Source organism: Malus sylvestris, chromosome 10 (genome assembly GCF_916048215.2).
Source record: "Malus sylvestris chromosome 10, drMalSylv7.2, whole genome shotgun sequence".
NCBI classification, from domain to species: Eukaryota; Viridiplantae; Streptophyta; class Magnoliopsida; order Rosales; family Rosaceae; genus Malus; species Malus sylvestris.
The window spans coordinates 41383643-41399950 of record NC_062269.1 but is presented as its reverse complement, the minus strand read 5'-3'; the positions used below and the strand labels follow the sequence as shown (position 1 = coordinate 41399950).

Sequence of the window (16308 nt, the reverse complement as noted above, 5' to 3'; positions counted from 1 at the left end):
CATCATAATGGAACTCTTACTGATTACAAGCCCATCTTTTAATCCGAAAAATAAAATTTGATTATTAATCTTAAAACACCTATCTACAACATCGCCTGTCAAGAACATTGCATTTCTACCGTTTATAGTTGCAAAACTATATATATTAACCATGTGCCCTGTAATGCCCAAAGAACCCTTTGATTCGACGGATGGGAAGCTACCGGGTGATTTTGATTCACCTGATGCACAAGCGCCCCTCATATTCCATGATCTTTGCCAAGGAAACTTGGGTTAGAGAGGTGATGTAGAACAGAAGTGGAAACTAGAAGAATATCTTCGTATTCTACTAGGAAGCCTTGAATCCACAAGGAAATTAGCACTCTTCAATGAGAGAACTTAAGATAGTCTGTAAACTAATTATTGGAATACCAAAAAGTTAAGGGAACAAGCCTCCCTTATATGGCTAGGTGCTGCATAAATGCAAAATAAAGACTACATAATTGTAATGCATGAACCTAAGAAAAGATTGGCAACATTGGTAGCATCATTGATCGATCCTTACATTCTCATTATCCCAACTTACAATGATCGATCCAAACAAATCGTCTAATTATTTTGGCTAACATAAACCCTTAATTGTTTGCAGCAAACAAAGGAAAACCCTTAACTATACCGAACTGCTATACCACCTTAATTTCTATTTCTAATACAAAACTATGCTTACAAAAACAAAAACAAAAACAAAAAAAAAATATATATATATATATATATATATGAAGGCTTAATTATACTATAACAACAACAACAACAACCAAGTCATATTTCACTAAATAGGGTCGGTTGTATGAATCTTAGAACGTCACTCCGCTCGATTTTGCGCCAAGTCTTCCTTTAACTCCAAGTACTCCATATTTTTTCGAAGCTTAGCTTAATTGTGCATAACATTTTTAAATATATCAATTATCCCCCGCATATATATCTAGAAATAGCTTAATAATTTACTAGTAGAATTCTTCTGTAGTGGTTTAATTAATTACTAATTATACGACAAATCTCGGAAGACCAATTTTTGAACCCAATTTTTGAACATCCTCTTGGACTTGCCGCCTATACTCCCCAAAGCTGAATTTTCTATAGACAGAAGGCTCCCTGCAACTCTGTATCACGGTGTCATATGAAGGACATAAGAAATATGCGGTTGAGAATCGTTCCACTTGCAAATTCGTGACAACTCGATGTTGAACACTCTGGTACACATTGTTGCTCCATGCCTAGCTAGACAAAGAAGAAAACAATAAAACTAATGAGATAATGAAACAAGTAACTTTTATTATTTACATAAAAAAGGATCTTGTGTTGTCATCTAAACTTCGTTTTTAGATAATTAAAAGCATTGGTGCTTATAATCGCTTCCTAGTAAAAGCGTTTTATATAAAGAAGTATATCGAAATTTGTAATTAAAATATACAAGTGCAATCTTGAAAAACCCTTGAAGTGCCTCATAAAAAAAATACAAAGCAGTGCTTATTCCAATAAACCACTATGAAGTGCTATTTTTAAACCCATAAGCACTTTGAGTTTTTTCTCCCAAATACTGTCAAGAACACTTTTGGTAATATGGAAGCACTTTTAGTTACTTAAAAAGCACTTCCAAGTAAGCCGTAAAGCCTTATAATTGAAAAAGCACCTTTTACAAAATCGTTTCTAACAAGAATCATTTATGAATAAAAAGCACTTCCTACATAGTGTTCCTAAACGTGCCCTGTTTATATGATTGCAGACATGATCCAGTATACATGTTTGAAATATCATAATGATGTGAATAAAAAATTTAAAATTACCTGAAATAGATCTCCAATGTTAATGATTAGAGCTTCTGGATTAGGTTTAACTGCGATCCATCTATCGTCTTTGATCAACTGCAATCCTCCAACCTGGTCTTGGTGCAATATTGTAAGGAAATCACTATCAGTGTGTGGCATCAATCCAAACACCTCAGAAGGGATGGGGCAAGGCGGATATCGGTTCATTCGAAGATAGCAAGTGCTGGGCAAACAATTTTCTAGGAAAAATGTTGACTTGTGACCTAATTTCTCCGCCAAAATTTCAGCCAATTTCAGTGCCAAACTTGAAACTGTTGTAGCAAATTGTTCCATTGTTGAGCTGGATACATGCAAATATAATTGGAGAAATTGACTTAGTTCCCAATTAAATCATTAGTGCCAAATTATTAATTCAATCTTGCACAAATGGTACCGAAAATGATTAATGATCACTTCTAAAGATGAACTGTTAATTATTTACTATTATAGCAACATGAAGCAGAAATTTATTAATTTTTTTAATAAGTTGCAAGAACTGATCAAGGTATTATACGAGAGAGGGGCCATGCATGCACTACGTACAGGGGTTTCACTTCTCAGGTTAATTTGATAGTAAAAACTGTAGGAGTAAAAAAATATAATTAGTTTAATTGCATTAATAATTAACTCTACAAGAAGAAGAAGTAAAGGTAGGATAACTATGACAGCAAATATATATCTGTAATTTGTCCATGACAGGGAAGCAATTCATTTCTGGGTACAATGCTAGATCGATCTAGAACAAAAAAGATACACTGCACACTGTATATATGTATGTATGTATGTATATGTATGAAGCTGCTGGAAATTTGGAAGAAGTACTGAATCACATGCAAAGTTCTCTGAAACTTAGTTTGTGGTTCATAAACGACTGCATGTGATGCAGAAACTGACTCATAGCTACTGAGCAGTCGGTTTCATCAACTTTTCCAATTTCTATGGGATTCATGAGTATGCAAAAATCAGACTCAAGAAAACTACAAGATCATATAGATGTGAGGTGAGGACTTGAAGAACATTTACTGTACATCTGAAAGTATTTTTGGTCAATGTAAATTATAAAGATAAGAAAACTTGCAAGGAGTTACAACCTGTGGGTCACTTTTTCGGTTGCCAATTACTTTTGCGATTGGAACTTTAACTTCCTTCGGTGTATATATATTTTTTGTGCAAAAATTTATCAGAATATTGTATGCATTTGGCCAGGTTCAAATCTGAGACCTCTAGACTAGTGTATGACACTACTATTTGGTCCGGTAAATCGGTAATACTTCTCTTTTTTATATTAGAAATTGTCACACATTAAATAATTTATCAGTTAATTCTCCACCTTGGTTGATAAAAAAAATTAATAATCAGTGATTCTAATAGGGTATAGTGCATAATTTCTGTAAGAATATCACTTGTTTATTTGATCGATTATTCCTATGGTATTAGTGGATTGGTACGGTACTATTGAGACTCCAAAGATGTACAATTCATGAACCTGAAAGTTTGTAAATTTTTACCTGAGTGTATGGTTGAGACCAGAAGCTGATGTAGCAGAAATGTCGTTGAGTGGAATGTGAAAAGCTTCAGACCATGCTAACTGCCGTAGGCATGTGGCAGAAGGAGTTCCCCAACGATAAGTTCCCGGTGAAAAGTTCAAGTGCTTGTCCTCTTGCCTCTTCTTATCAAAAGATTGCTTGAATACCTTCTCTTGCTCACTCTTCATCTTCTGAAGAAGCCCTCCTGAAATCCCATGATTCACTACCTGAAAGAAACCCCACTCTTGCGATGCCCTAGCTATTTCCGTCATGCACTTCTCCCTCTCCTTTTCTCCGAGCTCCAGCCGCCCAAGATCAATCAGCGGCAGTTCACATTCCTCCACTGTAACAAACTGTTGTATCACCTCCTCCTTGTTGTTGCTGATGTTGTTGGCTTTGTTGACGGTGTTGTCGAAAAGGGTCTTGTAGGCCTTGCGAAATGGTGGGTCCGAGTCCATGCTTAGAAATTCAAAGGCATATAGAGTGAGAGGGAGAGGGAGAGGGAGAGGAAAGGGAATGTTATGAGAGAAGGGAGAAGAGATTAAAAAGAACTCGATCGATTTGATAACAAATAATTACAAGTGGGTTTTGAAGACGATAATAAAAGAGGTTGAGACAACACCGCGTTGCTATTGTTTCTTATGGTTCCCTTCGTCGTCGATGAAAACGTTATGGCCGTTTCCTTTTCCAACTTTTGGAGTCTACACTAGTAGTTGTGTCCATGTCCTTTTGCTAGGCACTAGACATGGAAGTTATCTATTTATTTATTTTTTATACTTTTCCTTAATTTAAATGAACAAAATTCTTCATTCCCAAGTTTTTCTTTGATTCCTATTGGATTACTCTCAATGCTCGTCTTACATCACACTTAAATCCGTCTTACCAAGTTTTAGTTTTTTTTATTAATGATAGTTGACATTAATTTTGATGACGCTGAATTTCTTATATATTATGAATAAATAAGTTTCAAAATAGGTCCAAACAGAAAACAAATGAAATACTAACTAAACAATAGACATCTTAAAAGTTGGTGTCTCTAACACTATTAAAAATTGAATATGTCTTATCTAAGGAAGAATAACACATTCTGCAGGTTGATCTAATAAACTGATTTGAGCAGCTTAATTAACTAAATAAAGAGTGGCCACACTTGGAGCTGTTGAGTGGATTTTCCTCTGACCTAGGATTTTCAACCTTTTCAAAAATTTCCCAACCAAAGAAAGAGAATAATTCGTTCAGATTATATACGCACTATAAATAAACAAATAAATTTGAGCAAAAACCAAATAAATAAACTTTTTGCAACTAAAAGGAAAAAAAAAAAAAAGAAGAAGCAAATAAACTGCTCCCTAGCAGAAGAAAACAAGACTCTGGTCGTATTAATCTGATGACCACCGACTGTCCAAGCATCCATTATTTTGCAATTAAAAATATATAACACAAAAGAAACATATCACGAACTAATTGATTTCAGGTTTTCCCTTAAAGTCCAACTTGATAGCATAATAGCAATTATTATTTAATATTGTGTCTCATGTTTAATAATATTTCATACGAAGTGGGGAATATATATGTTGATCCTTATTGAATTTTCAACATGATATGAGACCAACATATGCATACTGTTAGCAGATCCATATTTATAATTCAGATATGCAAAGATTGTAAAAATCTTTTGAAAGAGTTGTATAAACTTCCTTTTATCACACTATTAACGTTAATTTAGACCACTAAATAAATATTTCTCATTTCAATGCATGTGTGACCCAAATTAACGGTCTAATAAATGCTTTTTAATAACATATTGCAACAAAGATTATCCTTATAAATTATGGTGTCGTTTTGGCTCAGTATTGGGCTAGATATATAACCCTGTAAATCTAGGTATATTGAAGGTGTTTGTACCATATTTAGGGCATTCGTATTTATAACTCATATAAGTACTTGGGGACTCAAATGTAATTATGTAATAAATGAAGGGGCAAATATGTAATAAGTGAGGAGCCCTTATTCTATAAAAGGACTCCTCACTCTCCTCATTAGGAGAGGTCAAGGTTTATTTAGGCCATGGGAAGAGAGAAAACATCTCAGGCAAACACAGAAAATAGGCTAGAGAGCACACTGCCTCTAGCCTTCTTGTATACTCACCATTCAGAGTGAAACAATATCAACATCAGTGTGGACGTAGCCCAAACATTGGGGTGAACCACGATACATCTTGTGTTCTTTACTTTTTTGCAAATTCACGGTCGGATTTATGTTGTTCCAAGACCCCTCCGGTTTTGTGCATCAACAGAGGGCATAGTGGAATCTTTCATTTTGAGGGGATTAGACATAAAGAAAACTTCTTCCTTTCTAATCCTATCATTTTAGAGAGGATTGAAATGACTTTGTTTTTTTAATGAGCAATTCATCTTCTACCTTAAAAATAGTGGTTAATTCATTCCAATTCAAACTTTGAAAGTAAATTAAGTTTTGCACTTTGAAATAAAATTGTTAAATATTTTAAATTCACTATACCTAGCTACCACATTTCCTTGGGTCCTACGAAGAGTAAATATTCAAGCCATTATGTGAGACATATCTGATCTGCACAAAATATGCTTTTTATCTCCAACAGAGAGGCCATGGCATGATAAGCAGTACATACAATTATACAAGGTGAAAGAAACATTGAAAAAACCACTTGGTATATATGAAAATTGTTAGCAATTAGATAAGAATATAAAATAATGTTGACGAGGAGAAATATAGGTTAACAATCCTATGTATAAAAGGCTGATAAAAGAAGAGAATAAGAATTGTGTTGATGCACAAAATCAGCGAAGACTTTGGTACAACAGAAAGTGTCAGGTTTTGTGACCTTCGCTTGGTTGCTTGGTTGCTTCAGTCACTAGTGAGGATAAGTACGTAAATGAATAGAGACAGAGAAGCAAACACAGGATGTACGTGGTTCACCCAGATTGGCTACGTCCACGGAGTAGAGGAGTTCTTATTAGTAGTGAAGGGCTTACACAAGTACAAAGGATCAAGCTCTCAATTTAGTGAGTTCTTGTGAATGATTTAACACAAAATGGCATTTGGCAATATTGTGGGGGGATGACCCCTATTTATAGAAAAACTTGTAGCTTTGTCACATTGACATGTGTCATGTTATGATTGGTTCTTGATGTTGACACGTGCTGCGCTCTGATTGGCTTCTAATCTTGACACGTGTCGAGTAGTGATTGGCCTCCTGGTCGGAGGGGAACTCTTCTGGGTCCTTGACAGTATAGCGTTGGCCGGTGCTCGGTAGTTTCGGGATTGGTCAAGTATGGTACAAACAGTGCTCCCCTAAGTTCCCGAGTGAGGGAAACTCCTCGGTTGGGGACTTGCAAGATCCAATCCCTTGAGTAATCACGAAACTTCTAAGTACCGAAGTGTGGTCTGATCTTCATCTGCCCTTCTCTGGAAGTACTTTTCCTCCATCCGGGAATGGTGTATTTAGCTGATGTTGACGCACAAGGTAATGTATCAATTTCACTTGAAGCTTAGTTGTAGTTTCGGGCTTAGTCAAGTGTGATACAAACCCTATAGTAGGAGTCCCCCAAGTCGCCGAGCTAGGAGATCTGCCGAAAGAGGTGACAGACAAGGTAAGCAGTCAAACTTCCAAGTAAGCAACCCAGGATCAGAGGTTTGACTTCGGCTTCCGGTTGATTGTTCTCATTCTCCTTGTCTCTCATTCAACTGCCAGGATAAGGAGAAGCAAATGGATAAGAGATGATATGAGATACTTTTGCTTTTGAAGAAGTAACTTTCCACAGGCTTATTCTTGAACTGTGCTGGAGGGTTTTCTGGTGCCCTTCAGAGTATAAGGCCGACTCAAAAATTTGAGGGTCAAAATAAGTCCATCAAATCTAGAGTACGTTCGACCTTGATGATATGGGATACTTTTGCTGTTGACGGAATAATGAATGTGGTATGGAAATGTGTCGTGCTGTAGTGATCTGTTTCAGCTCACCGTTGAACCTTCTGCTTCAATCTTTTGCATGGCAGAAGTGGTGTGCAACCTTTGCATTTAAATGGTCCTTCAGAACATTCCTTCATAGTGACTCATCCACGCTTGGCAGCTTCAGTGTAAAGAGCCAATATCTGATCAACTGTCATGAGGTATTTGCCGGTGGAATTCGTGACCTTGACAGCAGTTGAGGATGAGTACTCGAGAGCAATGCTAAGTAAGCAACCAGGCAAAGGCTCCAGGCAGTCAGTTCCAAATTGGAGGTTTGATTTCAGGTTCCGACTGACTGCTCTCTTTCTCCTTGTCCTGCAGGTGTGGACAAGGACAAAGACAAAGATAGGGAGAAAGCATGATATGGGATACTCTTGCTTTCGACCCTGATGATATGAGATACTCTTGTTCTTGGTGTGGCTTATTTGCTGAGGTATTATCGGGGGGAAATAAAGCTGAGTATTTCAAGAGGTTATGTTGAGGGTGCCTTTTCGAATGCGAGAAAGGGTTGAGCATTTTTGCAGGTTTGCCTGTCCGTTGAGGAGGGAGGTCAATGTATATAGGGATTTCCCAATAACAAGTAGTAATGCTATTCCTTTACCCTTCTTGGTCACAGCAATGTAGTGGGAGCTGCCAGCTTCACGTGTTTTAATTTTGTCAGAGTACTTTGAAAAAGTGGTATGTGGTATCTGGAAAGCTGATGTTACGTGTGAAGATTACAGACAAGCTTTATCTAAGGAAATCTGGCTCTCGAAGTTCTGAGAGTTGTGCCTCTTCGGTTTTCGAACAAGCAATCCCGTCGAGGATCTGACTCTCGAGATTCGGAAAGCGGTGCTACTCCGGTTTTTTAGAAAGTAATTATGTTGGGAGTCTTTTCTCGAATGTGAGTAAAGGTTGGACGTTCTTGCCAACCTGTCTTGCCGCAAAACCCGGAGGTCGACACACATAGGGACTTTCCAGTTGTCAAGCAGTGGTGCTGTTCCTTTACCCTTATGGGTAATAGTAGGGTAGCTGGAACTTCGAAATTCTCGTGCCTAAACTTTGTCAGAGATCTTTGACAAAGTTATATGTGGTACCCGAGGAGTTGATGGTGCATATAGAGAGCGGTGATTGAACAGTAAGATTCACGTGCTTTCTACTTCACCAGAAATCTTCGACAGATTGCCTGTAATTTCCGTAAAGCTGAGTGTGCATGTGACAGGTGCTGACGAGGCTGAAAAAGCAGGTGCTTCTTCGATTTCTGAGATCGGCCCTCGTGGTCTCTGAGCAGCCCAGCTTTTGAGAAAGCAAACGCCTCTTCGATTTCTGAGATCGGCCCTCGTGGTCTCTGAGCAGCCCAGCTTTTGAGAAAGCAAACGCCTCTTCGATTTCTGAGATCGGCCCTCGTGGTCTCTGAGCAGCCCAGCTTTTGAGAAAGCAAACGCCTCTTCGATTTCTGAGATCGGCCCTCGTGGTCTCTGAGCAGCCCAGCTTTTGAGAAAGCAAACGCCTCTTCGATTTCTGAAGCTCCGTCGAGTGCAGATTTTTATAGAGGCTGGCATTAAGTTCCACAGCACACTTGAATCTCTACCAGTAGAAGCTCATTTCTTGCACTTCTAAGATCTTGATTTGTCTGACCTCTTCCTTCTTCAACACATTTGAAAATGTCTGGACCCTCCGACCGTCGTTTTGACTTGAACCTTGGAGAAGAGACAGCCACGCCTTCTCCAGACAACATATGGCGCCCATCCTTCATATCCCCTACTGGTCCTCTTACCGTTGGGGATTCTGTGATGAAGAATGATATGACCGCTGCAGTGGTGGCCAGGAACCTTCTCACTCCCAAAGATAATAGACTACTTTCCAAACGGTCTGATGAGTTGGCTGTTAAGGACTCTCTGGCTCTTAGTGTTCAGTGTGCAGGTTCTGTGTCTAATATGGCCCAACGCCTATTTGCTAGAACCCGCCAAGTTGAATCATTGGCTGCTGAAGTGATGAGTCTCAAACAGGAGATTAGAGGGCTCAAGCATGAGAATAAGCAGTTGCACCGGCTCGCCCACGACTATGCTACAAACATGAAGAGGAAGCTTGACCAGATGAAGGAATCTGATGGTAAGGTTTTACTTGATCATCAGCGGTTTGTGGGTTTGTTCCAAAGGCATTTATTGCCTTCGTCCTCTAGGGTTGTACCTGGTAATGAAGCTTCAAATGATGAACCTCCAATGCCTCCTCCTTCTGGGGTTTTGTCAAGTACTGAGGCTCCGGATAACCACCCTCCGGTGCTTTCTCTTTCTGGGGCTCTACCGACTGCTGAGACTTCCCCTAAGCAACCTTTGTGAAGGCTCCCTTTTGTTTGTTTATTTTGACTCATGTATATGTACATATTTGTGGCTTATCGAAAATATTAATAAATAAGCTTTGCTTCATTTCAACATATTGTGTTAAATACACCAAAGCCTTCTTCATAAAGTTCTTTGAATTTTTGCTTTTGTTGAAACCTGTATTGTTGAAGCTTTGTGAGTGAAGCATGTAGTTTGAGGTAGTGTTCCCTTAATTTCCCGAGTGAGGAAAACTTCTCGGTTGGAGACTTGAAAAATCCAAGTCACTGAGTGGTTGTGAGACTGCCGAGTATCAAGGTGCAGTAGCATATGGTGGGACTCCCCCAAGTCTTCAGGCGAAGAGAGTTGCCGAATGAGGTGTCTCGCGTGTTACTAATTTGTCAAAGTAACGAATTCTTGTTTCGATGTCACACATTCGTATATGCTTTATCTAAAAATATTTCCAACTTTTGTGTGTTTGATGCTGCATGCTATTGACTAGACAAGATCAAGTGCAATTAGTAGCTTTTCTCTCTTTTTCATCTTTTCTTTGGTGGAATTGCTTTTCTTTTCCACTAATCAGCCTGAGTGGATGCAAGATAACACCTTTCTCTATAGCTCATATTGCAAAGTCGTCTTCATGAAAGTTTTTCCTTATCTTGTGAACTACAACATATCCAAATTTGAGATCCATCGGAGTAGTATAACTTCAGAAATTCAAGTATGATGAGTGACTGTTCATCAATGTTCTGTTAATCCGTCAGACTTGTTGTGAGCTTCGAAACTCCATTTTCTCTTGTTCAGATCAACATTCTTGCTTCATCGAAGTTGTTCCCTAACTTGTGAACTACAACATATCCAAATTTGAGGTCCCTCGGAGCAGTATAACTCCAGAAATCCAGGTATGATGAGTGACTGTTTATCATTTGTCTGTCAACCCGTCAGATTTGTTGTGAGCTTTGAAACTCTATTTTCTCTTGCTCAGATCAGCATGCTTTCTTCATTGAAGTTGTTCCTCAGCTTGTGAACTACAATATATCCAAATTTGAGATCCCTCGGAGCAGTATGACTTCAGAAATCCAGGTATGATGAATGACTGGTTATTATTTTTCTGTCAACCCGTCAGATTTGTTGTGAGCTTCGAAACTCCATTTTCTCTTGTTCAGATCGGTATGCTTTCTTCATTGAAGTTGTTCCTCAGCTCGTGAACTACAACATATCCAAATTTGAGATCCCTCAGAGCAGTATAACTCCAGAAATCCAGGTATGATGAATGACTGGTTATTATTTTTTGTCAACCCGTCAGATTTGTTGTGAGCTTCGAAACTCCATTTTCTCTTGTTCAGATCGGTATTCTTTCTTCATTGAAGTTGTTCCTCATCGACTCTTTCATAACATATCAAAAATTCAGGATGAACTAACGGTTAAATATTTCCAGATCTTCGAAACATCACAACAGCTTCGAAATCTGCAAGAAGCCGACTATCATGTTTGGAGCTTCAACACTTTAATTTCCGTCGCTCAAACAGAAATGGTTCCTTCTTGAAAGTTGTTCATATGCTCAAGAACTATAGGGTGTCCAAAATTCAGCTCCATTGGAGAAGAGCAGAGGTTGCAGAAATTTGATAGATGAAAGGAGGCGGAAGAGGGAGAGAGAGAAAAAGTCTCTTGGGTTGGATTTCTATTTTGGGGCAGATTCCAATTTTTGTAGCACCTTCATTATTGATGAATTGCTTGTACTTTTGTCCATTATGAAACTTGGGACTTTGGCTTGTTGTTGGATCTATTATAATATGTTTGGGAACATATATAAGTGAATAAATAAGAAGGAAAATTTTGGGCCCTTGTGGGTGTAAAACAAAAAATGTTTATGTTTACCCAAGTGTTTTTGTACAAGTTCAAGGGCATCTTGGGTTTTGTGAACAAAATTTGTTTATTTGGAGCAAGGTTTTGTGTTGAAGCTTTGTAGGTGAAGCTTTGGTGTTGAAGCTTTCTAGGTGAAGCTTTGATGGTGAAGCTTTGTAGATGAAGCTTTGTAGATGAAGCTTTCTAGGTGAAGATTTTTTAGGTGAAGCTTTGTAGGTGAAGCTTTTTTAAGTGAAGCTTTTCGGGTGAAGTTTTTTTTTTTGGGTGAAGCTTTGTGGGTGAAGCTTTGGAAGTGAAGCTTTGTGGGTGAAGCTTTGGAGGTGAAGCTTTTTGGGTGAAGCTTTGGAGGTGAAGCTTTTCGGGTGAAGCTTTTTGGATGAAGCTGTTTTTTTTTTTTTTTTTTTTTTTTTTTTTTTTTGGCGCTTGACACGGTCTTCATTTGCTTGTTTTGTAGTGACTGTGGAAGACGGATTGCTTTCTGATTGAGAAGGGTTCTGGCATCGCTTGCTATGAATGTAAAAGAGTGAGGGCTGAGTTGGCTAAATTACCTCTTTATTGAATTCATTGCCAAATGGCCTTCATTACATAGGATGCCGAACGGCTATAGCTCAACACTTGTACATCGTGAGTCTATTTGTAGTAGTACTTCAAGTGATCAGCGTTCCATGGATGGCCAAGGGTCTTGCCATCGGAGCTTCTAAGTGTGTAAGAGCCAGAGCGACTGATGCCAATGACTTCATACGGTCCATCCCAGTTTGGACTAAGTGTGCCTTCACTCGGGACTCTGTCGCAGAGTAATCTTTTCTTTAAGACCCAATCTCCTATTTTGAAAGAACGAGGCTTGACCCTAGAGTCATAATAGTTGGAGATGCGCTGCTTGTAGGCGACATTCCTCAAGTGAGCTTGGTTTCTGTGTTCCTCGACTAAATCCAAGTTGAGGGTGAGTTGTTTGTCATTTTCACTTTGAATGTAGTTCTGGACTCGGAATGTTGCTTGCTCGAGCTCAACAGGGACAACCGCCTCTGTGCTAAAGGCAAGTGAGAATGGAGTTTCTCCTGTTGAAGTCCGATATGAAGTGCGATATGACCAAAGAACTTGGGGTACAAATTCTGGCCAACAGCCTTTAGCTTTGTCCAAGCTGGTTTTCAAAGTGCGCTTGATTATTTTGTTGATGGCCTCAACTTGTCCATTAGACTGGGGATGAGCTGGAGAGGCAAAGCATAAGTTGATGTTGAACTTAGAGCAGAACAACCTGAACTTCTTGTTGTCAAACTGTCGCCCATTGTCAGTGACTATCGCATTGGGAATGCCGAATCTACAAAGGATGTTCTTCCACACGAAGTCTTCTATCTTTGCCTCAGTAATGGTTGCCAAGGGTTCTACTTCGGCCCACTTTGTGAAGTAGTCCACTGCAACGACTGCGTAACAGACTTTGCCCTTCCCTGCCGGCATTGGGCCGATCAAATCAAGTCCCCACTGGGCGAAGGGCCAAGGGCTGATCATAGGAGTAAGAGGCTCTGGAGGGGAATGAGGAATAGTTGCATATCGTTGACATTTGTCACATGAGCGGGATACTTTGATGGCATCCTGGTGGAGTGTTGGCCAGTAATATCCTTGGCGAAAAGTCTTGTGTGCTAGGGACCGAGATCCAGCATGATCTCCACAGACTCCCTCATGTATTTCCCGAAGGACGATTTCCGCCTCGGCAGACGTAAGACACCTTAAGTATGGCAGGCTAAAACCTCGCTATTGTGGCGATATCCTTGACGGGGGTTTGACCCACTGCATTGACTGCCTGGGGGCGAGCGCTATTGTGGCGATACCCTTAGTTATCGGGATAGTGTCCCTTACTCTTTTTACTGAAAGGAGAGTGGTGAGGATGGAAATCCTTCCTCTTGCCTTGAAATTGATATGTCTGTTGATTCGGTGAAGCATTATGCAAGGCATGGGGAGGTGCCACTGCTGTTTGGAAAGTCGAGGTCTTCTCATTTAGGTGAGTCTGGCTTCCACCTCCCACTTGTTGATAAAGGATGGTTGTAGGGGGTTTCTCCTGATATGTCTTTGCCTCGGCGGAGGCATGGTTATAAGCCTGCGCCATCACCTCAGAGTAAGTCTTCCAAGTATTGGCATTGATCATGTATTTAAAGAAACAATCACGTAGGCCTGCCGTGAAGGCTTTAAGGGCAGTCTTGTCGTCTGCCTCGGCACACCGGGAGTATTCATGGCTGAAGCGGCCAGCATACATACGTAATGACTCGTCTGGCTTCTGGCGGATAGTGTACAAGTCATCTGCAGAGTGCAAGCGATCGGTTTGGAAAATGTGTTGGGAAACAAATAGTTTCCTCAATTCCTCAAATGAGTCTACCGTCTTAGGTGTAAGACGACAATACCAATTTAGAGCTCCACCAGAGAGGGTGGAGGGGAAGAGAAGACATCGCTCTTCGTCGGTGTGCATCCGGTATGCCATGGTGGACTCAAAGAGGTTAAGGTGCTCAATCGGGTCCTCTTTTCCAGTATAAAGTTGCAAGCCAAGCTTTTGCTTTGTCTTTGCTTGAAGGGGGGTGTTGAGGATCCTCCTTGTAAGAGGGCCAGGCCTGGGTTGGTTCCAGTCAGGTATTTCAGCCTGACGTTCAGCCTTCAACTTGTTTACTTCCTCAAGAAGTTGTAGGACAAGGGGGTCCTGAGCGGAGTTATGTGTCACTGGAGCTTTCTTTCGTAAATCTCCATCTCCTCTTGGAATTAGGAAGGTTTGATCAAGGGCATGTGATTTTTCCCTGGACTCACTGTACTGGCTTCCAGGGTATGTCTGTCGGAACACCTCTGAGTCCCCTGTACCCTCATGTCTCTCTAGGACTTGTTGCCCCTTCCCCAAATTGGTGGCCGGCTTGGGCCGTGGCAGGGGACCGAGTCTCTCAGAAATCCTTGGGTCATTAATCTTTGAGCTTATATGGATGGAATTCTCTCGACGTTGCTTCAGGAAATCCCGACAATCGCGAAAGACGGCTTTCGATCCTTCTGCCCCTTCAGCAAAGAGGTGTCTCCCTCCACTTCTCATGGTTCGGGTCGAAGCAACTGGGTTAAGAGAAGCCTCATGTTGATTATCAAGTCGAGGGGTAATCTGTTCCCTATCAGGGATATCTATGTCGAATGCATGTGACCCTCCATGTTGGAGGGCACCCAGTTGATGGTTGACTTCCACGGGGGCAACAAGCTCGCGTGTCTGAGCTTGCCTAGCTTCGTGGAGTGTCTCGAAGAGCTTCTCATATTGCTCCTGGAGGACCTCATTCCTCATTGCTATCTTGTTGTTCTGAGCTTCCAACTCATCGACTTTAGCTTGAAGAAGAACTCGTTTTCCTTCCTTCTTTCGTTGTTTCGCACTATGTGCAAGGGGGGTGTCATTCTGTGTGCTGTGGCTTCCTTCGCTTCCCATGTTGGAGAGGGATGCCTGATCAAAAGAAAGTGTACGAATGATAGAAACCAGCTTGACACAGCTGAAGAGAGTAGGAATAAGTGTCGTTTCCCACAGACGGCGCCAAATGTTGATGCACAAAATCAGCGAAGACTTTGGTACAACAGAAAGTGTCAGGTTTTGTGACCTTCGCTTGGTTGCTTGGTTGCTTCAGTCACTAGTGAGGATAAGTACGTAAATGAATAGAGACAGAGAAGCAAACACAGGATGTACGTGGTTCACCCAGATTGGCTACGTCCACGGAGTAGAGGAGTTCTTATTAGTAGTGAAGGGCTTACACAAGTACAAAGGATCAAGCTCTCAATTTAGTGAGTTCTTGTGAATGATTTAACACAAAATGGCATTTGGCAATATTGTGGGGGGATGACCCCTATTTATAGAAAAACTTGTAGCTTTGTCACATTGACATGTGTCATGTTATGATTGGTTCTTGATGTTGACACGTGCTGCGCTCTGATTGGCTTCTAATCTTGACACGTGTCGAGTAGTGATTGGCCTCCTGGTCGGAGGGGAACTCTTCTGGGTCCTTGACAGTATAGCGTTGGCCGGTGCTCGGTAGTTTCGGGATTGGTCAAGTATGGTACAAACAAATTGGAAAGCAGATCTACTCTATTTCAAGACTATATATATATATATATATATATATATATATATATATATATATATCATCAAGATTATCATCCTCAATAAGGATGAGAGTAATTAGATATAAGCTGCAATGTAATATCTCTATCTAGTAGATATATATATATATATATATATATATATATATATATATACACATATATATTACCTGTTCTTGAATCTTCATTAACCGACCAGACCAACCTGTATGTGCAGCCTGCAGAAATAAATAAATAAAAATCAAATTATAAAACCACAGAGTATTAAATAAAAAAGACTTCCCATAAAACTTAGGGAGTTTGACACATGCAGGCTTATTACAAAATTTTAACTTCTAAAACTTGCATTTTTCTAAAATAGATGATCTAACACAGACTACATAGTTGCAAAAATCAAGTTTAACAGCTAAAACACTCTACATAGCATTAAAGCCGAACCGCAAAACTTGTAGCAAACTTATCTCTTACAACCAATGACAAAACCACTTAAAAAAGCTCAACAGTTTGGTACATAATATGCAAACTTGTTTACATAGGAAAATCTCCTTAATTATTAGAAAAAAGTTTAGATTGTGTCCTTAATTGTTGAAGAAAATTAACAAATATTTATACGCAATCTTAATTTTTTTTAAGCCTTATTAGGAAATACTGTATAAAACAAATACTTGTAGTCGATAGGCTCAACTGTCAATATT

The 16308-nt window shown here is 39.8% G+C and overlaps 1 protein-coding gene and 1 long non-coding RNA gene across 7 annotated transcripts in view; one reads left to right on the top strand and one right to left on the bottom strand.

Moving 5' to 3' along the window:
• Positions 1-384: 384 nt before the first annotated feature.
• The window catches only part of LOC126586327 (gibberellin 2-beta-dioxygenase 8-like), a 19583-nt gene continuing 3659 nt past the window's right edge, over positions 385-16308 (bottom strand). For 5 of the 6 annotated variants that reach the window (XM_050251141.1, XM_050251143.1, XM_050251142.1 and 2 more), the window contains 4 exons: positions 15784-15831; positions 3353-3829; positions 1824-2145; positions 385-1253 (listed from right to left, as the gene is read on the bottom strand). In XM_050251141.1, coding sequence (XP_050107098.1) covers positions 1023-1253; positions 1824-2145; positions 3353-3828 — 1029 coding nt within the window. In that variant the 5' untranslated portion in view covers position 3829; positions 15784-15831 and the 3' untranslated portion in view covers positions 385-1022. Of the gene's footprint in view, positions 1258-1823; positions 2146-3352; positions 3830-15783; positions 15832-16308 lie in introns of all 6 variants that reach the window. The other variant, XM_050251146.1, reaches the window with a different exon arrangement.
• LOC126586337 (uncharacterized) lies at positions 9761-11429 on the top strand. The gene is made up of 3 exons (XR_007610774.1): positions 9761-10557; positions 10641-10919; positions 11094-11429. It is a non-coding gene; the product is annotated as an uncharacterized LOC126586337 (long non-coding RNA).